The 16,815-nt window shown below is 41.4% G+C and overlaps 1 protein-coding gene across 1 annotated transcript; it reads right to left on the bottom strand.

Moving 5' to 3' along the window:
• Positions 1 to 7,144: 7,144 nt before the first annotated feature.
• Positions 7,145 to 16,560, bottom strand: tmtc4 (transmembrane O-mannosyltransferase targeting cadherins 4; the record flags this gene model as incomplete). The annotated part of the gene is made up of 18 exons (XM_083889456.1): positions 16,468 to 16,560; positions 15,728 to 15,912; positions 15,159 to 15,274; positions 14,822 to 15,038; positions 13,176 to 13,266; positions 12,943 to 13,037; positions 12,597 to 12,689; positions 12,242 to 12,403; positions 11,771 to 11,973; positions 11,254 to 11,428; positions 10,782 to 10,913; positions 10,597 to 10,676; positions 10,394 to 10,501; positions 10,144 to 10,285; positions 9,881 to 9,995; positions 7,699 to 7,811; positions 7,478 to 7,547; positions 7,145 to 7,293 (listed from the first exon to the last, which is right to left on the bottom strand). Exons 2-18 carry the CDS (start codon positions 15,887 to 15,889, stop codon positions 7,145 to 7,147), a joined length of 2,223 nt encoding a protein of 740 aa, XP_083745582.1. The 5' UTR covers positions 15,890 to 15,912; positions 16,468 to 16,560.
• Between the last annotated feature and the right edge of the window lie 255 nt (positions 16,561 to 16,815).

Raw genomic sequence — 16,815 nt, forward strand, 5'->3', positions numbered from 1 at the left:
TTACTGTAAAACAATACTCACTGTATTAATCATTTATTGGAGAATTAATTTATTCTCCCAAAAATTAAAAAGTAAAAATTTGCTTTCAAGCTTATTCACATATCAGCTCTAGGAAAACTACATTTGAAATGTATACAAAAAATACTTTCAAATACACTGATTTAATCCTTAATGTGTAGGTTGTTATTTAAAATAAATAAATAAATAAAATAAAAACATCATGACATATGCTGCGGAAACAGACACAACCGAACTTAATTCATTTCATTCCAGTGTATTGTGGAGCGGCCAGTGGAGCTCTGTGTTTAATCAGAAGGATTTGTCATGTGATTGACGGACTGTTGACAGCAGTATTGGGGCAGTATTTAGCAAGGTCTCAGGACCCCCCGCGGCTAAAGTGAATTTTATGGAGACACTGGTGGGTCGGTGGCATAACAAGAAGTCAGGCGGCTTTTTAAAAGCTGATGCAAATGAAGGTATTTCATGTTGACATCTCACCGTCTGGGGTGTGATAGTTGATCACTTTGTGCACGGTGGGAACACAGAAACTGCACGCAAAAGCCAATGCTGCAGAATAGTGTGTCTGAGTGTGTGTGTGTGTGTGTGTGTGTGTGTGTGTGGTTACACCCACCACTGTTCCTGCCTGTGTCTGGGAGCAGAGCAGAGAACATTAACAGACCTAATTTACAATGTATGGGCTCTGCCGACTGGAACATTTGGAGTTATGAGATAGTTATGCGCTTGGTTAACAATGCTTGGATTGAAAATGGGGCCAATCGCTGGTGGTGATCCTGTGTGTGTCTCTAATTATGAGTTATTACTAAGAGTCTCTTAAGAGACCGGTGTGTGTGTGTATAAGGTTGTATTACCCTCTGCTTATGTATTTAATATTATTTCTATTTTAAATTCTAACTTCTATATTCATATCTGATTGTGATTTTTCACCCAGTACTGTTTATTCAATAATTATTATTTATTTGAATGATTGACTTGGGCACAGTGTGAGTTGCTGTTTTTATAGATTGCTTTTTTTTATTTTTGCTTGTTTGTTTTTAGTTTTTTTTTAATCAAGTCACAGAGAGAAAAATAACCCCTGATACATGTTTCCTTCAGTTTGATGTGTTGTTTAATATTTTAAATACAGCAAGTAAAAATCTATTAAATTGAATTGTTTTGTTTTTATTATTTGTTGTTGAGTACAAATATATAAAATAGTATGGGCTCATGAACACATGCATAACTTTAAAAACTGAAAGTTTAAATAAACATGCCATATGGTTGTATATTTTAAATTTGACATTTTGACCTTTTTGTGACATTTTCTTTCAAACAAAATGAAGTTTACACCTCTTTAATGTTTTCCCACCCCTTTGAATTATTTTCACTGTACTCCAGAGGGCATCGTTTTGTGGGCACTGCTGCCCCTAGATGTGACATTGTGAACTACAGTCCCATCCCAATTTGTTATTATGTTTTAAAGGTTTAAAGATTTTTTTTTGTGAAATTTTTTTTTTCCAATAAAGACCACATTAAAAGCCACAGAGGCATGCCTAAGATTATTTACCCAAGAACCTTCATTTTCTTGTGATTCGACTCTGTTTGTCTAAATATTTTTACAGCATTTTATGGACATCTGCTCTCCTTCACAGTAAAAACTACAAATTAAAAAAAAAAAAAAAAAAAAAACCGCACACTCTTGTCACACACAAGTGATTTCAAATTTATCTCTTTCCAATGAAAGAATAAAAATAAGAATGAATGAATTGCAGCTCTGGGGTTTAATTGCTTTTTCATGATCCAGCAATCCTGCAGGAAAATGCAGCGTAAAAAAGCCCAATTAGAGTCCTTTCACTTTGTGCTGGAGACAGCAGGGTTCAGTCTGATTGTCTTTCTCTGCTAGTTCTCTGCTCTGCTCCAGAAGGTGATACTGGGTTGGACCCCTGTTACCCTCCGAGCCTTCTGTTAAATTTGGCAGAAAAAACACCGGGGCTCAAGGAAGAACAAAGACGCGCCGGTTTCACCCATAGAACCTGAAAAAGAATCCCCTAAGAATGGATTAATTTGGTATAATCGAGGAGACCCACTCTACGCTTGCTCTAGCAACGAGAGCTATTTGAGCAAGCAGGAAGCAGCTCTCCTCTTTTCAAAAAATAAAAAATAAAATAATGCTTGAAATGGCTCTTTAGCATGCTCCCTCTATACAGCAGATGCTCTGCATTAATTGGTCTATGAAGGCCTGACCTGGGGTTCTGTGCGAGGGGTTTAAGAAGCATATTTATTATTTGCTATAACCTGGCGTACATGATGTGTGCCCACGAGGGTCGTATTTTCACCGTATTATACTGTCCTTAATGTTGAACGTGCTTCGGGGAGCTGGTGTTTGGGAGGTAATGTTTTAACAGCAGGTAAGTCCTAAACACCATTCATCAGAGGCCTGCTCTCTCCCCTCGTCCGGCCACAGCCATGACTGATGGGCCTGTCTTTTGTATGAATGTTTAGCACAGTGGAAAGCCATATGCCACTGGCACTGACTGCTGCCCACCGCCTCCTACTGTAGCAGCGGTGGGAGAGAAGAAGGAGAAGACGAAAAGTCGGAGAAAACGGCCGGATGAAGAGAGATGGGATTGCAAATTCACACGAGAGAGTTTGATAAGGGAAAAAAATCGAGGACAATATTGCCCAGAAATGGTCATATATCCATCCTTAAATGCCTTAATCAGCTACGGTGATACTCGCATACAGTGCACATACACTTGTACACAGTGATAGCGGTAGAGATGTATTTTTAATAAGAGAAGTGATAGTGGGAGGTGAGAGGGGAGGTGGTGCTGGGCTGGTCCATCTGTCCCAAGCAGCCTCTCTCCCAGTGCTGCTGCCGCCCCCTCGTGAGAGAAGCACAGCTGTTACTGGAAAGCCCTACTGTCCAGAGAGGGGCTTGCACTCCTCCCCTCTCTCCGTCCTCCATCCCTCTGTCCCTCCAGCCCTCCACCTTCTCTGCCCCAAACACCCCCGCAAGAGGATGAAACGAACCAGCAAGGCCAGCCACTGTGCAGTCAGCCTGCGCGTCTGCAATTTCAAACCTCTTTAGATCATTTTTCATGCTCACCAGAAATGAATAATGCACACATTAACTGGTGCCAGTTAATAAATTTCCGTCTCACTGCACTATATTTTTTTCAATAAGGGTCTAGCTGCTTCGTTTTGTTTTGCAAAACAGCCTCAGAGGTCTCCTGCTGCAAATTATCCCAGCGATCCCCCCCCCACCCCCACCCCCCTCTCAGAGAGCCTTTCCTTCACTTAAGAAGTGACAAAATGTTCCTAAATCAGCCTAGAATCTCACTGTTGCATGCAAATGTCAGAGATTATATTTGCCATTTTGTTTTGTCCATGATCGTTCACAGTGCTTTTCTCCGTTGAAAGATAATACACCACAGCATTTTTCACAAGAGTGCATCCTCAACATTCAGCCCCCAGGGCACCGCTACATCGAAACAGAATCAATCTTGGGGAACTTCCAGCCTTTGTAAGGGAGCCAAATTGGCAGACTCGGACCATTATATCAGTTCAGCAAAGCCCTGGCTAGCATCTGGCCACACTGGACATTTTATAGCCCATCTCTAACTATTAATCATTGGCTGCGACATCACCAACTCTCGAGAGGGTGGCTGGATGTTCATTTATGGCGAATACTCCTGAAAATGCCAGGGCATGTAGACATGACGGTCCCAATACCCACTGACAGTAGCCCTCCTTAAAATGACAGAGTGCATCCGAGCCAGACGGACAGAGTGGTGTCAGAGAAGAGCAGTGACAGGCGAGGGGACCCCTCTTTGAAAATGCCACCGTGCCCTAGTGGCCTACAGTGCTGCAGTGCACTGGTAGTATCTGTGCTGAGGTCGTGTCATGTAATATGATCTAGATGAAGCGGACAGGGTGGGTCCCTCGCCGGGGTTTCGGACGGAGTGTCAGACAAGCTGCTCCTCTAATAAGGACTGCCATTCTAATGATCACTCAGTCAACTTCACCTCTGACCCCTACTGTTATAAGAAACAGAGGACGGGGCAGGCTGGGATGGTGGGAAGGACACCGAGTTCAAATGTGCAGTATTTACATCAATTAGACAGGCAAGATGGAGGTGCCCATCAGAGCCCATTAGGATTGTTGTGGTTGGGGGGGAACGGGAGGGAGGGACAGCGAGGGCCCGACGGAGGCCCAGCAGACACATCACAGGACGGCCCTTGATCACATCCTGTCACATTGATGAGAACTCTGTCAAAGCCACAGTCACAGTTGTGTGGCTGCGTGTCTGTTTACGCTGCCAACGCTTCTCCAAATGATACAAAAAACAAAAAGCAGCAACTGACGTTAGACACGCCGTGGTCTTTACCTACCAAATACATCTCAAAGCTGCTGTCAAGCAATACTATGAAGGAGTGTTTCCGTCTATATCGAGGCAGCGCAGGGGCAGGTGCAAGAAGCAATTATCCTGTCAAACTGCTGAATTACCTGGTTTTTTCTTTTTATACAACCAATATAATTAACTTCTGTAACTTTGCGTGGGCGTTTCTTTGTGTTTTCAGTGCTCCAACCTGTTTGCAGACATCACACTTTTGCGATCACAATAGGTTTAAAAACAGTTGGTTTGGATGTAGCAGACATTTAAGTTACACGCTGCAGTTTGAAGTTTTCTGCATAATGCACAATGAAACCAAAATGAGCCTGCTCATTCAGTGTCTGCGTGGCCATCACACGTTTTACCACTGCTGCTTGATTTACTGTCGCCGGACCGTTTTCACGTCGCAGTTTTGAAAAAGCCGTGTTTCTCGGTTTTGTTGGGGAAGGGGGGGGGGGGGGGGGGGGGTTCCTGCTTATCAGATGCAAAATAGCACACCTGCTGTTCCAAAACACCCTCATTGGGTTCAAATTAGTGCTCCCCTGCTTCTTGTTCTTGTATTGAATATTCCGCTGCAACAAAAGGGGTGACAATGTTTTTCTTTTTTTCCATAACAAGTTCTGTGGCAATCAAAACAAAATGCCTCGTTGAATTTTGTATTACAGATTTTTGAGTGGCTTTTGTTGTGAACAATCAGACACGATTCTTCTGAAGCCATTGATTACACTGATCAAAACTCGTCAGTCTGATTAATAGAAAGACAATAAAGAACCCCCACGTGGGAGCTGATTTCATTATGACTGTGATGGAGCATCCAGGCAGGTAAAAGGTGTACAGTGGAAACCCAGAGAACAAGGGAAGGACTTCATAAGGCAGTCGTATCCCATCTTTTATTAATGTAACTCCCTGGGACAGCAGGTTTTTGTCAGTCAGAATGGATAATGAAGATGTTGGCAGGGCCGGTGAATCCATCCCTTTAATACTCACATATTTTATGATAATGAAAGGTACTCAAAGAATGATTATGATAAAAGTGGACTCCCCCACTGATGTGCCAGCACAGCTGTGCAGCCCAGACAGTCAGCTGCAGGCGCCGAATAAAGGGATCACACAGTAAGCAAAGCAAAGACTGGATCCATAAGTACATAAAGTGAATAGCTGATGGTTTTACAACCAGTTCTCCATCAGCAGCGCTGCATGAAGAAAAATAATATGAAGCAAATGCTTTCGGTCTTGAATGTCACTATGAAAACCCTTTTTGATCTTGTTCTGTCTGCATTCGCCCCATAGCATGAAGCCCTTTCACCATACTGACCTTTACATCACTCTTGTTGAAACAGGTTTAATCTTATCTCTAAACAATACTTGGAGTGTGCAGTGCACGCAGGCTATTTGTTATTTGAGTCTTTCACATCAGAGCAGGAACAACACAAACCGAGCATAACAAGGAAATCTCATCACGTGACATTAGCTGCATATTCAGGAGGACGTCGACGGTTACGTGTGCCGTGTCACCCCCCCCCCCCCCCCGTGTGTGTATCAGTAACATCTTCCCAGCATCAAAGCATCAACTGGTGTATTGTACTGTATGTGTAAACAAACCAAGCGGCCCATAAAGCAAAGCTATACCCACCCAGCAGAGCTTCAAAAGTTTCCTGCAAGCTGTAGGAAGCAGGTGAAAAAACAGAAGTGCAATGAACTTTGACCTCGGGCGCACACTTGTTGACTGATGTTTCAGACCGGGGTCGCCTTTTCCCCTGGTTGCGTTCTTCAAGAGGAGCGGGTCTGTGTGTGCGAGTGTATATATATATATATATGTGTGTGTGTGTGTGTGTGTGCATGCATTGTCCCCAGGGAGCACCTCTGTCTCCTTTTGAAGGCTCTGTGCTATAGAGTTGTTTTCATACTACACCAGCCACAGGTTTCCTGTCTCATCTGACCCCTCGTCTCCTCTTGGACACTTCAGAAAAGCCTCTTAGAGCAAACACCTTTCTCCCATTAACCAGAGGCTACAGTTGAAAGGGGGGGGGGGGGGTAAAAGGGTTTAAACCATCTTAGGTGCCATCTTACTCAGGAACAAGGAGATGGGTATTAAAAAGCAAACACGATAACTGCATCAGCCCACCCAGTGGTCAACACTAACCAGCTGACGCTTCTCAGTTGTGCTGTGGTTTTCCCGCTCGAGTAAAGAGTTAAAAGTCCAGTTCAAAACTGACGCTCTTGAAGCCTTTGAATACAGGGAACACTTGGGACTCCTGACAGACGAGCCAACCCAAATAAATTTTACAACAGACTCTCTTGATTCACACATGCATGGTGTTCTGTCCAGCTGACACAACACAGGGTCAGAGATGAAAAAAAGAAAGAAAGAAGCCTGGGGTTCACCGAGGATCAGTTCCACATGGCCTTCAAATGGGGCAAGAGATCAGCAACAAAACAGCAGCAGCGCCGATGGAAATGTAATCTCACAACCATGAAATCATATTAGATTTAGTGTTAGAAGTATCACACGAGGAAATCATTATAAAGAGTTTTAGCTACAAAAATACAAACTGCAACAATGCAATAACATTGTTTTTAACCTTTAGTTTGGCCATTGTAGGCAGTTCCTCCGACAAAGAACAAAACTAGCACCTCATAGACAAATCTTGTTCTTTATTTCTAAATGGTACAAAGTTAGAATCAGTCAACTCAAGTCATACCAAATGGAACAAATTGTGTTACAGCAGACAGGGAACCAACTGGGTTCTTTCAGGGTGTGTTGTGTTTGAGCTGGTCCAGTTTACGTTGCAGCATGTTGTAGTTGTCTCTGGTCCCGGGAGCGTCAGGGTCCATCTTTAGAGACAGCTCATAGTGTTTCTTTGCCTGCTCCAGTTTTCCCCAGCGATGATATAGCACAGCTGAGGGCAAAAAAAAAAAAAACACAAAATCAAGCTGAGAAGCCACTGCAGTTCTAATTGTATTCATATAATGAATTCAGTGCAGGTCCGCATGCATTAACATGAACAATTATTTGCTGAGCACTTTGAATCTCTCGTCTGCTGTGTAAAATATTGGATACGGCAAAAGTTGCAGTAGCCTTACCTAAATTGCCATGGCAACTGGCAGCATTTGGGTTGAGCCGAAGAGCTTGAAGGAAGAAGCCCTCGGATTCCTGAGGAAACAAAAACAGTGACAACAACCAACACTTACTCAATTACTCAATCGAGTAAGATTCATTTACCGCTCCTGACAGACACTATACGGAATAACCAAGATGTAGAAATAATATCTTGAGTCGAAATGTTTATTCTGTGCCGACTGACCTTGTATTTCTGTAATTTCCCAAGGACATTAGCCAGTGAAAACATGACGGTGTGGTCATTGGGGAGGAGCCTCAGAGCTTCGCGTCCAATTAGTTCCGCTTGAGCCAAGTTACCTGGAAGACAGAAAAAGCAAATTACAGATTATGATAATAAAAAGTCAGCCAGTGAATGCGACTGATTTGTAATTTAAAGCATACACACCTAAAAACATTTAATCAATGACTGTATTCATGAAATAAATATTGATCCTCCGATGACCACCTAATGTGTGGTACATCCATTATCTGCAAACACATTTAGTTATTGAACTGCATGTGTGCACTTTTTTCAAATTCACACATTTTCTAGGACTCGTGGGAACCCTGTTGAACTCGAGGCAGCTTTTCTAAGCTCAACACACTGTAGATCCGGCAGAAGTGATGTCATTTACTTGGGTGTGTGAATACATCTCATTAGCTCCTTTTAGTTCAATACGCTGTGAACCCTTCATTAGTCTCACAAGCTCCCATGCATTCAAATATATTTGCTCGAAATGTTCATCCCAAGTTCACATTTAAAGTCATTTTAAAGACCGAGAGAGCTGCCGACTGATGATTTGTCAACAGTGTCTTGAGGGGAGTTTTTCTTTCTCCGCACATGGAGGAGCAGTTTAGTCTCCTAATTAAGGTTGAACACAAGGCCCACAAGGTTTATTGATCTCTGTCACATACACGTCTGAGGTCTGGCCAGAAATGGAGAAAGAGACAGCGTGGACAGAAAGACAGGCGGTCAGACAATGGCGGTCATGTCCTGAGTCATGGCCTGTGGCCCTTCAGACACAGTTTGCCAACATGTGCCTGCATGTGTGTCTGTGTCTCAGCAAATCTGCCTGAATCTACACTGATTCCGTTTTTTTGTTTGTGTGATAATGATCAAAACAAAAGAGGGGGTTGAACACCAAAGGGAGAAGAATATTCTCATTTCCTTGCCATTTGAAAAACGACACCTATTGTTCTTCTTTTCCCTTTTTTTTGGGGGGGGGGGGGGGCTGGGGCAGAATTTGGGGAACAAATGCAGTGGGGGGGACTCTGAGGGGGCGCTGTTCTGGCTGTGCTTGCCCACGTTTGATCAGAGACATAGTGAGCCCTGATTGGACAGTTCCAGTGCCCTCCAGGGAGGCTCCGCCCCCACGGGAGCAGCTTCTGACAAAACGGCTCGAGTGTTTGGAAATCAGAGCATTCTCCACACGGCAGGGAAGAGTGCCTTCAAAACTCACAACACAAAGCTTTAATACATAAATTTCAAGCATTGCTGATTCCTGCTCTTCCGGTCTAATCTTGTTGGCCATTTTGATTTCCTGCCTTTTCAAAAAGGAACAATGCTGTGTTACTGTCCTGTTAAGGCTGAAACTAAATTCACCAAGGACATCAGTTTTTTTTGCAAGCAGAGAAACTCATAAAAAATAAATTAATCAAGGAATTGATTAATACGGGGATTAAAGCGACCACACTTTAAAAGAGACGATTTTTTTCTGCTGTGCAGTCACTTCCGAAAAAGTTTTCATGTAAAAAAAGTAGTACAGTGTGTACATGCACTTAGCCCAACAGATCTGTTCTCTAATGCAGCATTCAAGAAGTAAGAAGGCATTAAATCTATACAATTTAAATACTCAAGACTAATAGCATTTCAAAAGAAGGTGGGAGATTTTTAACAGCTTTTGTATTGTCAGTTTGTTTCATTTCAATCTCTCTGCTGTATGAAAGTAAAATGCCTCTGTTCACACAAGCATCTCAGTTGCGTTACCAAAGCAGAGAGAATAAACATAGATTCCGATTCAACAGCTGTTCAAGTAGCACGGAGATTTAAAAAAATAAATAAATAAATACAGTAAATAAAAAACTTCTGACTGGCTAATACCATTGTTCTGCTTTGTTTTATTGGTTCAGATCAGTTTAATGCCTCAAAGATGATATTATTAAACGGCAAAACCACAACAAAAACAAATGCATCTGTGAATATTTTTTTTTTTTTTTTAAATGTATAAGTCAACATTATCTGCTTGTGTTTGAATGTTATGATTTTGAGGTGTTTTGTTGTTTCTGTGGGTTTTTTTTTTTTTTTGCAAAAAAAGACTCACCAACATAAACAGTCATGTGTTTTCTGTACTGTCTTTACAGTGTTTGTGTGCATTATTCTTAGCTACCAGTGTTGTCCAGCAGAATAACCATGTTGTTCCAAGCCAGGCTGTGGTCAGGTTTCAGCACCGTTGCATTCCTCCATGCATTCAGGGCATCCACGTGTCTGTTCTGGTCAGCATACTAACATGAATAGATTTAGGGTCATTGTTAATTTTGTGCAGATTAATATCCAAGTAGAAACATGCAAAATGTAATGTAAATGCTTTGTGTGCACTTGCAAAAAACCTGCTAAACAGGGTTTATTTCCCCCCCCCCCCCAGAATCTCACCAAGCGCCCCAAGTTATAGTAGCAATCTGGGTATTTCTTCCGGAAGCGAATGGCATTCCAGTAGCTCTGCTCTGCATCCTCAAATTTCTGTAAACTGTTCTGAACTATTCCTAGATTCATCCAAGCAGCAGCAAAGTCGGGCCTGCACAGATTAAAACATACAATGCAATACCATCAATTCACAACCGTGAAATTACATCATAATACACGTAGAGCACCAGATAGTGTTTGTTTGTGTTAGATTACATACTGAATAGAAACAGCTTTAGACAAAAGCTGCTCTGCCTCAATTAGCTCATCCCGCTCCTTCAGGATATTCCCCAGGTTGTTCATGGCATGGACATAAGTAGGATGAAGCCTGAAAGTCACAGAAAAACATATAACACAAAGTCCAATTGCCTATTTGTTACCAGCTGACTAGTTTGCGAGTAACTGTGAGGAGATTTACCATACCTGACTGCCTCTCTGTAATATCCAATAGCAGCACTTGCATTTCCTCTGTCAGCCAGATTCTTACCTACATTGTAATGGACCTGAAGGGTCATATGATGACGACATACAGTTAAGGAGTGTGACTTCTCATGATTTCTCAAGACTAAAAGTAATATGCTGCAGATAGGCAAGCAAACACATTTTACCTTGGCATTGAGCGGACACACAGACAGGGCACTGGTGAAGAGGCTTCGCTCTGACCGCCACTGGAAACTGCGGAGAGCACAGCGAGCTACGTGCGCACACAATAGCAAAAGCACCGACACGCACAGCAACTTCTGTCATGTGGGAGAAAAATAACAGAAAAACAAAATCATTACAACCCTGAAGCTTATAAATTAATTATCTGTGACTTAAGAGTCAAAATATATCTATATATGACCCGCTGTTATCACACCTTACAGAGGAGTACATATCCGTCTAAGCACTGGATCACAACTGCATTAACAGGTCGGTAAATAAAATGACTTAAAACAGGATATCGTGACGCAGTGGCTGTGAAATATAAAGGTCACTGGTTTGTACCTTTCCAGGACTATAGGTGCTCATCAGCACCATGTGGTAGCTCTTGTTCTGGTGTGATCTTTTTTTTTTGTTGTTGGTATGATTTGACCCTACCCTGTATTTGGTCCAACGATAGCAGCAATGTCCCACGGAGTACGCCAGCAGTAAGCAGTAACCTGCCGAAGAGAGGTAGAGCACTCTCTCAGCAATGACAAAGCCCACTCTGAAAAAAATGTTACAGGCTGGCAGGAAAGGGACGACCAGCAGCACCAGGCCCAAGGTCAGTGTCCTGGCAAGGAGACGAACAGGTGCAAAACACAAAAGGATTATAAATTAATTCATGATGCTTAAAAATTTAAGTCCGACTCTATGGAGTAGAAATTTAGGCTGATTAAGTCTCGTGGCAAAAACTATATTACACTCGGAAAACTTTTCTTATAGACCACATGCACACGTCTGTCTTTCAGGCAGCAGAGAATTTTAAAACTCTTCAAACGGCATTGGAGACATGGTGCTCTGGTCACACTGCAGTGGATATGATGCAATTTTCATAATCAAGTGTAAGTCCAGAGAGGCCAACATGTACTTCATCTCACTCTACAGCAAGTGCAAGATGGCTGTGGTTGCTTACCTCCTTCTCTGGCTGTCCTGCGAGCATAAGGCTTGGCTTATCAAGCCTATCAGGACGCACCAGAGCAGCAGTAACCACACCATCCTCCAATCAGTTGCTCCCTTAATGAGAGGCACACAGCCCATGGACCAATCAAAACACAGCCACCAGGGACACAGCAGCAGCCAGGCATTCAGCGAGTAGTAGTAATTATAGTTCACTATCTGCCAATCAAAAAGGAACAGGGGAGTTGCAGAATGGAGGAAATTGGGGATAGATAAGGGAAGGACATCATTTAAAATTCAACAAATTCAATCTTCAGAGTTACTCAAATTAAACACAATGTCAATTACAACAATATTAATAATTAAATAGCAAAAAAACATGGTCTTGACGATCCACAAACATAAGGACGTTTTCAGGGTATAATCATGCATAGCTTTAGTACGTGATTAAAAGTTTGCATCTCCTATTGAAATACACATTACTTACTCGAAGAAATACATTTTCTGCAAAAGAGGCAGGGTTGTCAACTTCAGTAAATGCTGGCGGTCCTGTTCCCATGATCCTCCAGCGTGCATAGAGCATCGAGAGTCCTCCGAGACCCATGAGCACCAACCGTGTAAGCAGTCCTGTTCGTAATATGTCACTCACCTGTCAGACAAATATTAGAACTTGTCACTGACAAATACAAATTCACGCTTTCTTTCCCAAGCTCGGTTCCATCATCACAGTGCCACAGACATCCATATAGCTTCACTTATACATTACATACAGTTCAGTATGTGATGTGACATTAATCATACAAGAATGTGCATAATTTATGACAGAACTCAATGTAACTCACATTGAATGGATTCTTCCTAAGGAGTAGCCTCTGGCTGAGTTCGTACACATTAACATTACAGATCAGGAGGACATCAAAGGCTGCATTCACACCCTGAAGGCAAAATGCATAGAGAAGGAAGGACACATGACATTTAAAATGTATATAGGTCAGCAACAAACTGGATCTGGAGCTCCTATTATTCGTTTTCCATTTTTGATAAAAGCAATTACATGACATTAAAATCACTTAGTCTTTATGACTTAAGAGTATTTATCATGGATCACTCATTAAGTCTCATTTAAACACTGCTATTACTAGATCTGATGAAATGATTAACTCACTGAAAGACAAAAAGACGTCATACCAAGACCGTGATGCCTTGTTCTTTACAGAGCATTGCTGCAGCACACAGCAAGAGGCTAACCACGACCCACCGCAAGGAAAACTGGTCATCTCTTCCTGAGAACACAAAGCGGAAAGTTGACCGTGGACAATTGAGGCAAAAAATGTAGGTGTTCTTAACAAGCTTCATTTAACAAATGCAAAGCTGCAAAGTGCATTACTATTAGAGCAAATAAAGAGGAGTTCTTGGATTACTACCTTTGTTAAAAGCTTTGCAGTAGGTGAGGAAGGACAGCTGGAAGAACAGAGCACATAAAAGATCTGCTCGACCCACTATACCAGCCACCTTATTTAAAAAAGTGGTGAAAGAGAGAGAGAAAAAAATACAAGAATTAGAGATGTTACATCTGAGGCTGAAAAAAAAAAAAATCACAGAAAAACTACCAAACAGACATTAAGAAAAGTATTCACATATTCATCCTTTTATAAATGATTTCGCTTTGTATCACACATTCCACATCAAAGTCTACTTTGCATAGTCCATGTAGTTAAAAGTTGGCTCGTAATGGAATAGCTTATTAAAAGGAGGTGGGCAGAATCACTCATTACCAGCATGGTCTGTTGGTGTGTGTGTGTTCTATACAGTGTGAGTACAGTATGGTTGGCATCCTGGGGTTGTCTGCTTTGATACATACAGCAGACTTTACCCAACAGCCTGCTTGCCTCCCACCCCCCCAGGTCTCACCCAGTCCTTGCCCTGCATGATTAAAGACAATGGAGAGGGGGAAATGCTGCCTTCCAGCCAGGCTGGCAGGTCAAAAAGAAACCCAACACAGCTAATAGTTAGGCCGTGCTATCGCATGTACCTTGGCCCTGCACTCCCAGCTGAGACAGGGCTTTTGTTCTTGGCATGAAATCACTGAATGTTTAGTATTAAAGCCTCTGGACTAAAATGTCAAGATGCCACAATGAACTGCTTCAGGAAATCCGTGTTGTTAGGAAAAGTTTATTTACAGCCCAACATCAATGGTTCAATAAACAACAATGATAACTATGTCCAAACGAGGCCAGTACAAAGCAAAAAGCAGGTGCCTACCTAGTATCAACATAGAAACGGAATCTTTCTCGAAAACTTTCTTGTGGGCACACAAAGAGTTGGATGGAAAAGCTATGAATGGTTAGAATTTTGGTTAAAGTGAGATAATGGTCACCTCAAAATACTTTCCTCAAATCATTTTGTGTTCTTTTTTAAACTTTTATATTTCGCACGGATATCATGCTGAGAATGTGAAGTCAAACGCAGTGCAGATTTCACTTAAAACCTTTTCTCACAGTGCTCTTTACTGATGATGTCATCTCATTCACTGTGTGATCTTTGAACTGCAAGTATAAACCGGATTACTTTATAATCTTTATGAAGTCACGTGTAAAAGAATACTTTAGGTTTGTCATCCACTATATCAAATGCAAGTATGAGACAAAAGTATGTGTGAGTGTAAGGAGGGAAAACAATGAGGGAACAGGGGTACACTTTTGTTCCAGTGTACTTTGTCTGTCATACTCTGAAAGTAGAGAAAGTATTTTGAATCCAAGCCCATCCAAAACTCATCATCATTCACAGAAAAGTGTCAATCAAACCTGATATAATTGTTTCTAATGGTGAATAGCAACATGGACATATAGAATGTGTATCAGTATGCTTCACAAATCACTCTGAAGGTCAACAACTATTCATATAGTTATTGTGTTTGTTGTCAGCACATAAATTCACTGCTCTTTATACTAAAAATATCATGCGTCCAATCACACTAAAACAAAGCATTTAAAACATACGTTGTCTTTATCAGAAATAGAAAAAAAAAAATCACTCTTTCCTGAACTCAACTTGGAACTCTACTTACACTTTCTGTGTGTATTGGGTGTGCAGCAAAGAAGAGGGCAGCAAGCAGGGAAGTCTTAGGGGCATAGTTCATTATCCAACCCTTCTCATCATAGGCCAGTCCACCAATCAGTACAGCAAACACATCAATCATAAGGGCAGATATGACGGCATGGAGGACAATATTCAGTACATGGAAGCCAACAGGATGCAGCCCTCCAGCCAAGAGGTAGTTCAGCCTGCACAAACAAACCAAGCCCAGAAATATGAAGGGAGAAATAAAATGAATTAGATAACATTTTTATAACACCGGTGTTACAGTCAAAGTGTGAGTTCATGCAGTAAGCAGGAGTTCTTACCTAAATGTAAGGACAGTAAGAGGTCGGTAAGATTTGTGACTCGAGTTGCTGCTCAGGTTGCTTCCCCAGAAATCATTGGTCCAGATGTTGTTCAGGGGAGTTGTTGGCTTCAAATCCTGCAACAGAAACACAAAACTAAACACTGACCGATGCAGGATTCAACTCTATTAGTATTAGAGGGATAGTTCTGTTTTTTATTTGTGTGTGTAGTTGTATGAGCTGGATTATCAACAAGTTGCTTTATATTTTTGTTAAGTATATATATGTGTACATATATATATATATATATATATATTTAAGATGTGGTGGACTTCAGTGAGTGAAGATATTGTTAGGCGAGCCTCATGTTACACAGCTTAAATTAGTTTTTCCAAGTTATCAGTAAGAGCAAGTGTCCAGGTGCCAGTTTGGTTCACAGAAAAAGTAGTACGCTCAACTGCTCAAATCATCCAACCACACTTCACTTCACACAACCCAAACTTTATATACAATTGAATAGATCCGGAGAGAAATATCATTGCTTTGTGACGGACTGAACGTGGAATTCATACATAATTAAGATAAATTACCTTGTTGTTGACGATTGCTTCTGAATCGTCAAACACAAACTCCCCGTCATAACTGCTGATGAAGCACAGGAGTGCCACCAAGGCAACTGTGACCTTGGCCTGGACTGGGGCAAGGTTTGGCAGAGGTATCTGGTGATCCCAATAAACTTCAGACAACGCCATGATGCACCAGGTCTTTGGTCATACTGTTGGTCAGATGGGAGCAGACACAGTTGTACAGACACAGGGTGTAATGAACTAGAGCTGAAACGATTAATCGATTAATCGATTATTAATCGATTACTAAATGAATCGCCAACTATTTTGATAATCGATAATCGGTTTGAAGATTTTTTCATTATTAAAGCAAGATTTCTGATTGTTTTAGCTTCTTAAATGTGAATATTTTCTTGGTTTCTTTGCTCCACATAAACAAAGAAATCATTAAAACTGAATCATTTTGGTTTGTGGACAAAACAAGACTTTTGAGAACATCATAATTTCCAGCTTTGACAAACACTGATCAAATTTTTTTAACATTTCTGACATTTTATGGACCAAACGATTCATCGATTAATCGAGAAAATAATCGACAGATTAATCGATTACTAAAATAATCGTTAGTTGCAGCTCTATAATGAACATCTACTACAGTATACTATGATGTATAATACTAATACTTTTAATAAGACTGCCTAACTCATACTGTGTAAATTGTAGTGTTAATAAACACAACATTTCTACAGTGAGTGGATTCATACCTTATCTTGTCAGAGATGTGTTGTGAGAGGTCACCCCGTCTTCTGTGACTCCCATGACAGCTTTTCTTGCAGCTTGCTAACTAGCAACCGTTTAGTTTAAATCACTGAATGACGCAAGTAACGTACCAGAGACCAACGTGAGGATTAATGATGTACTTTAGAATAGTGAGGAAGAATAATAATACAGTCCAAGAACATTACATGACGGTGTAACGTGAAGGTTACGCTGGTGTTTAGCAGGCTAATAAACTGTGTCTTTAGCATGTCTTGTTAGCCAATGTTACACCCGTTATATACACAATACATACAAATACACAACAGTCGCGTGGCAGCTGAAGTGCCCTTAAT

Source organism: Microchirus variegatus (assembly GCF_963457635.1).
Source record: "Microchirus variegatus genome assembly, chromosome: 5".
NCBI lineage: Eukaryota > Metazoa > Chordata > Actinopteri > Pleuronectiformes > Soleidae > Microchirus > Microchirus variegatus.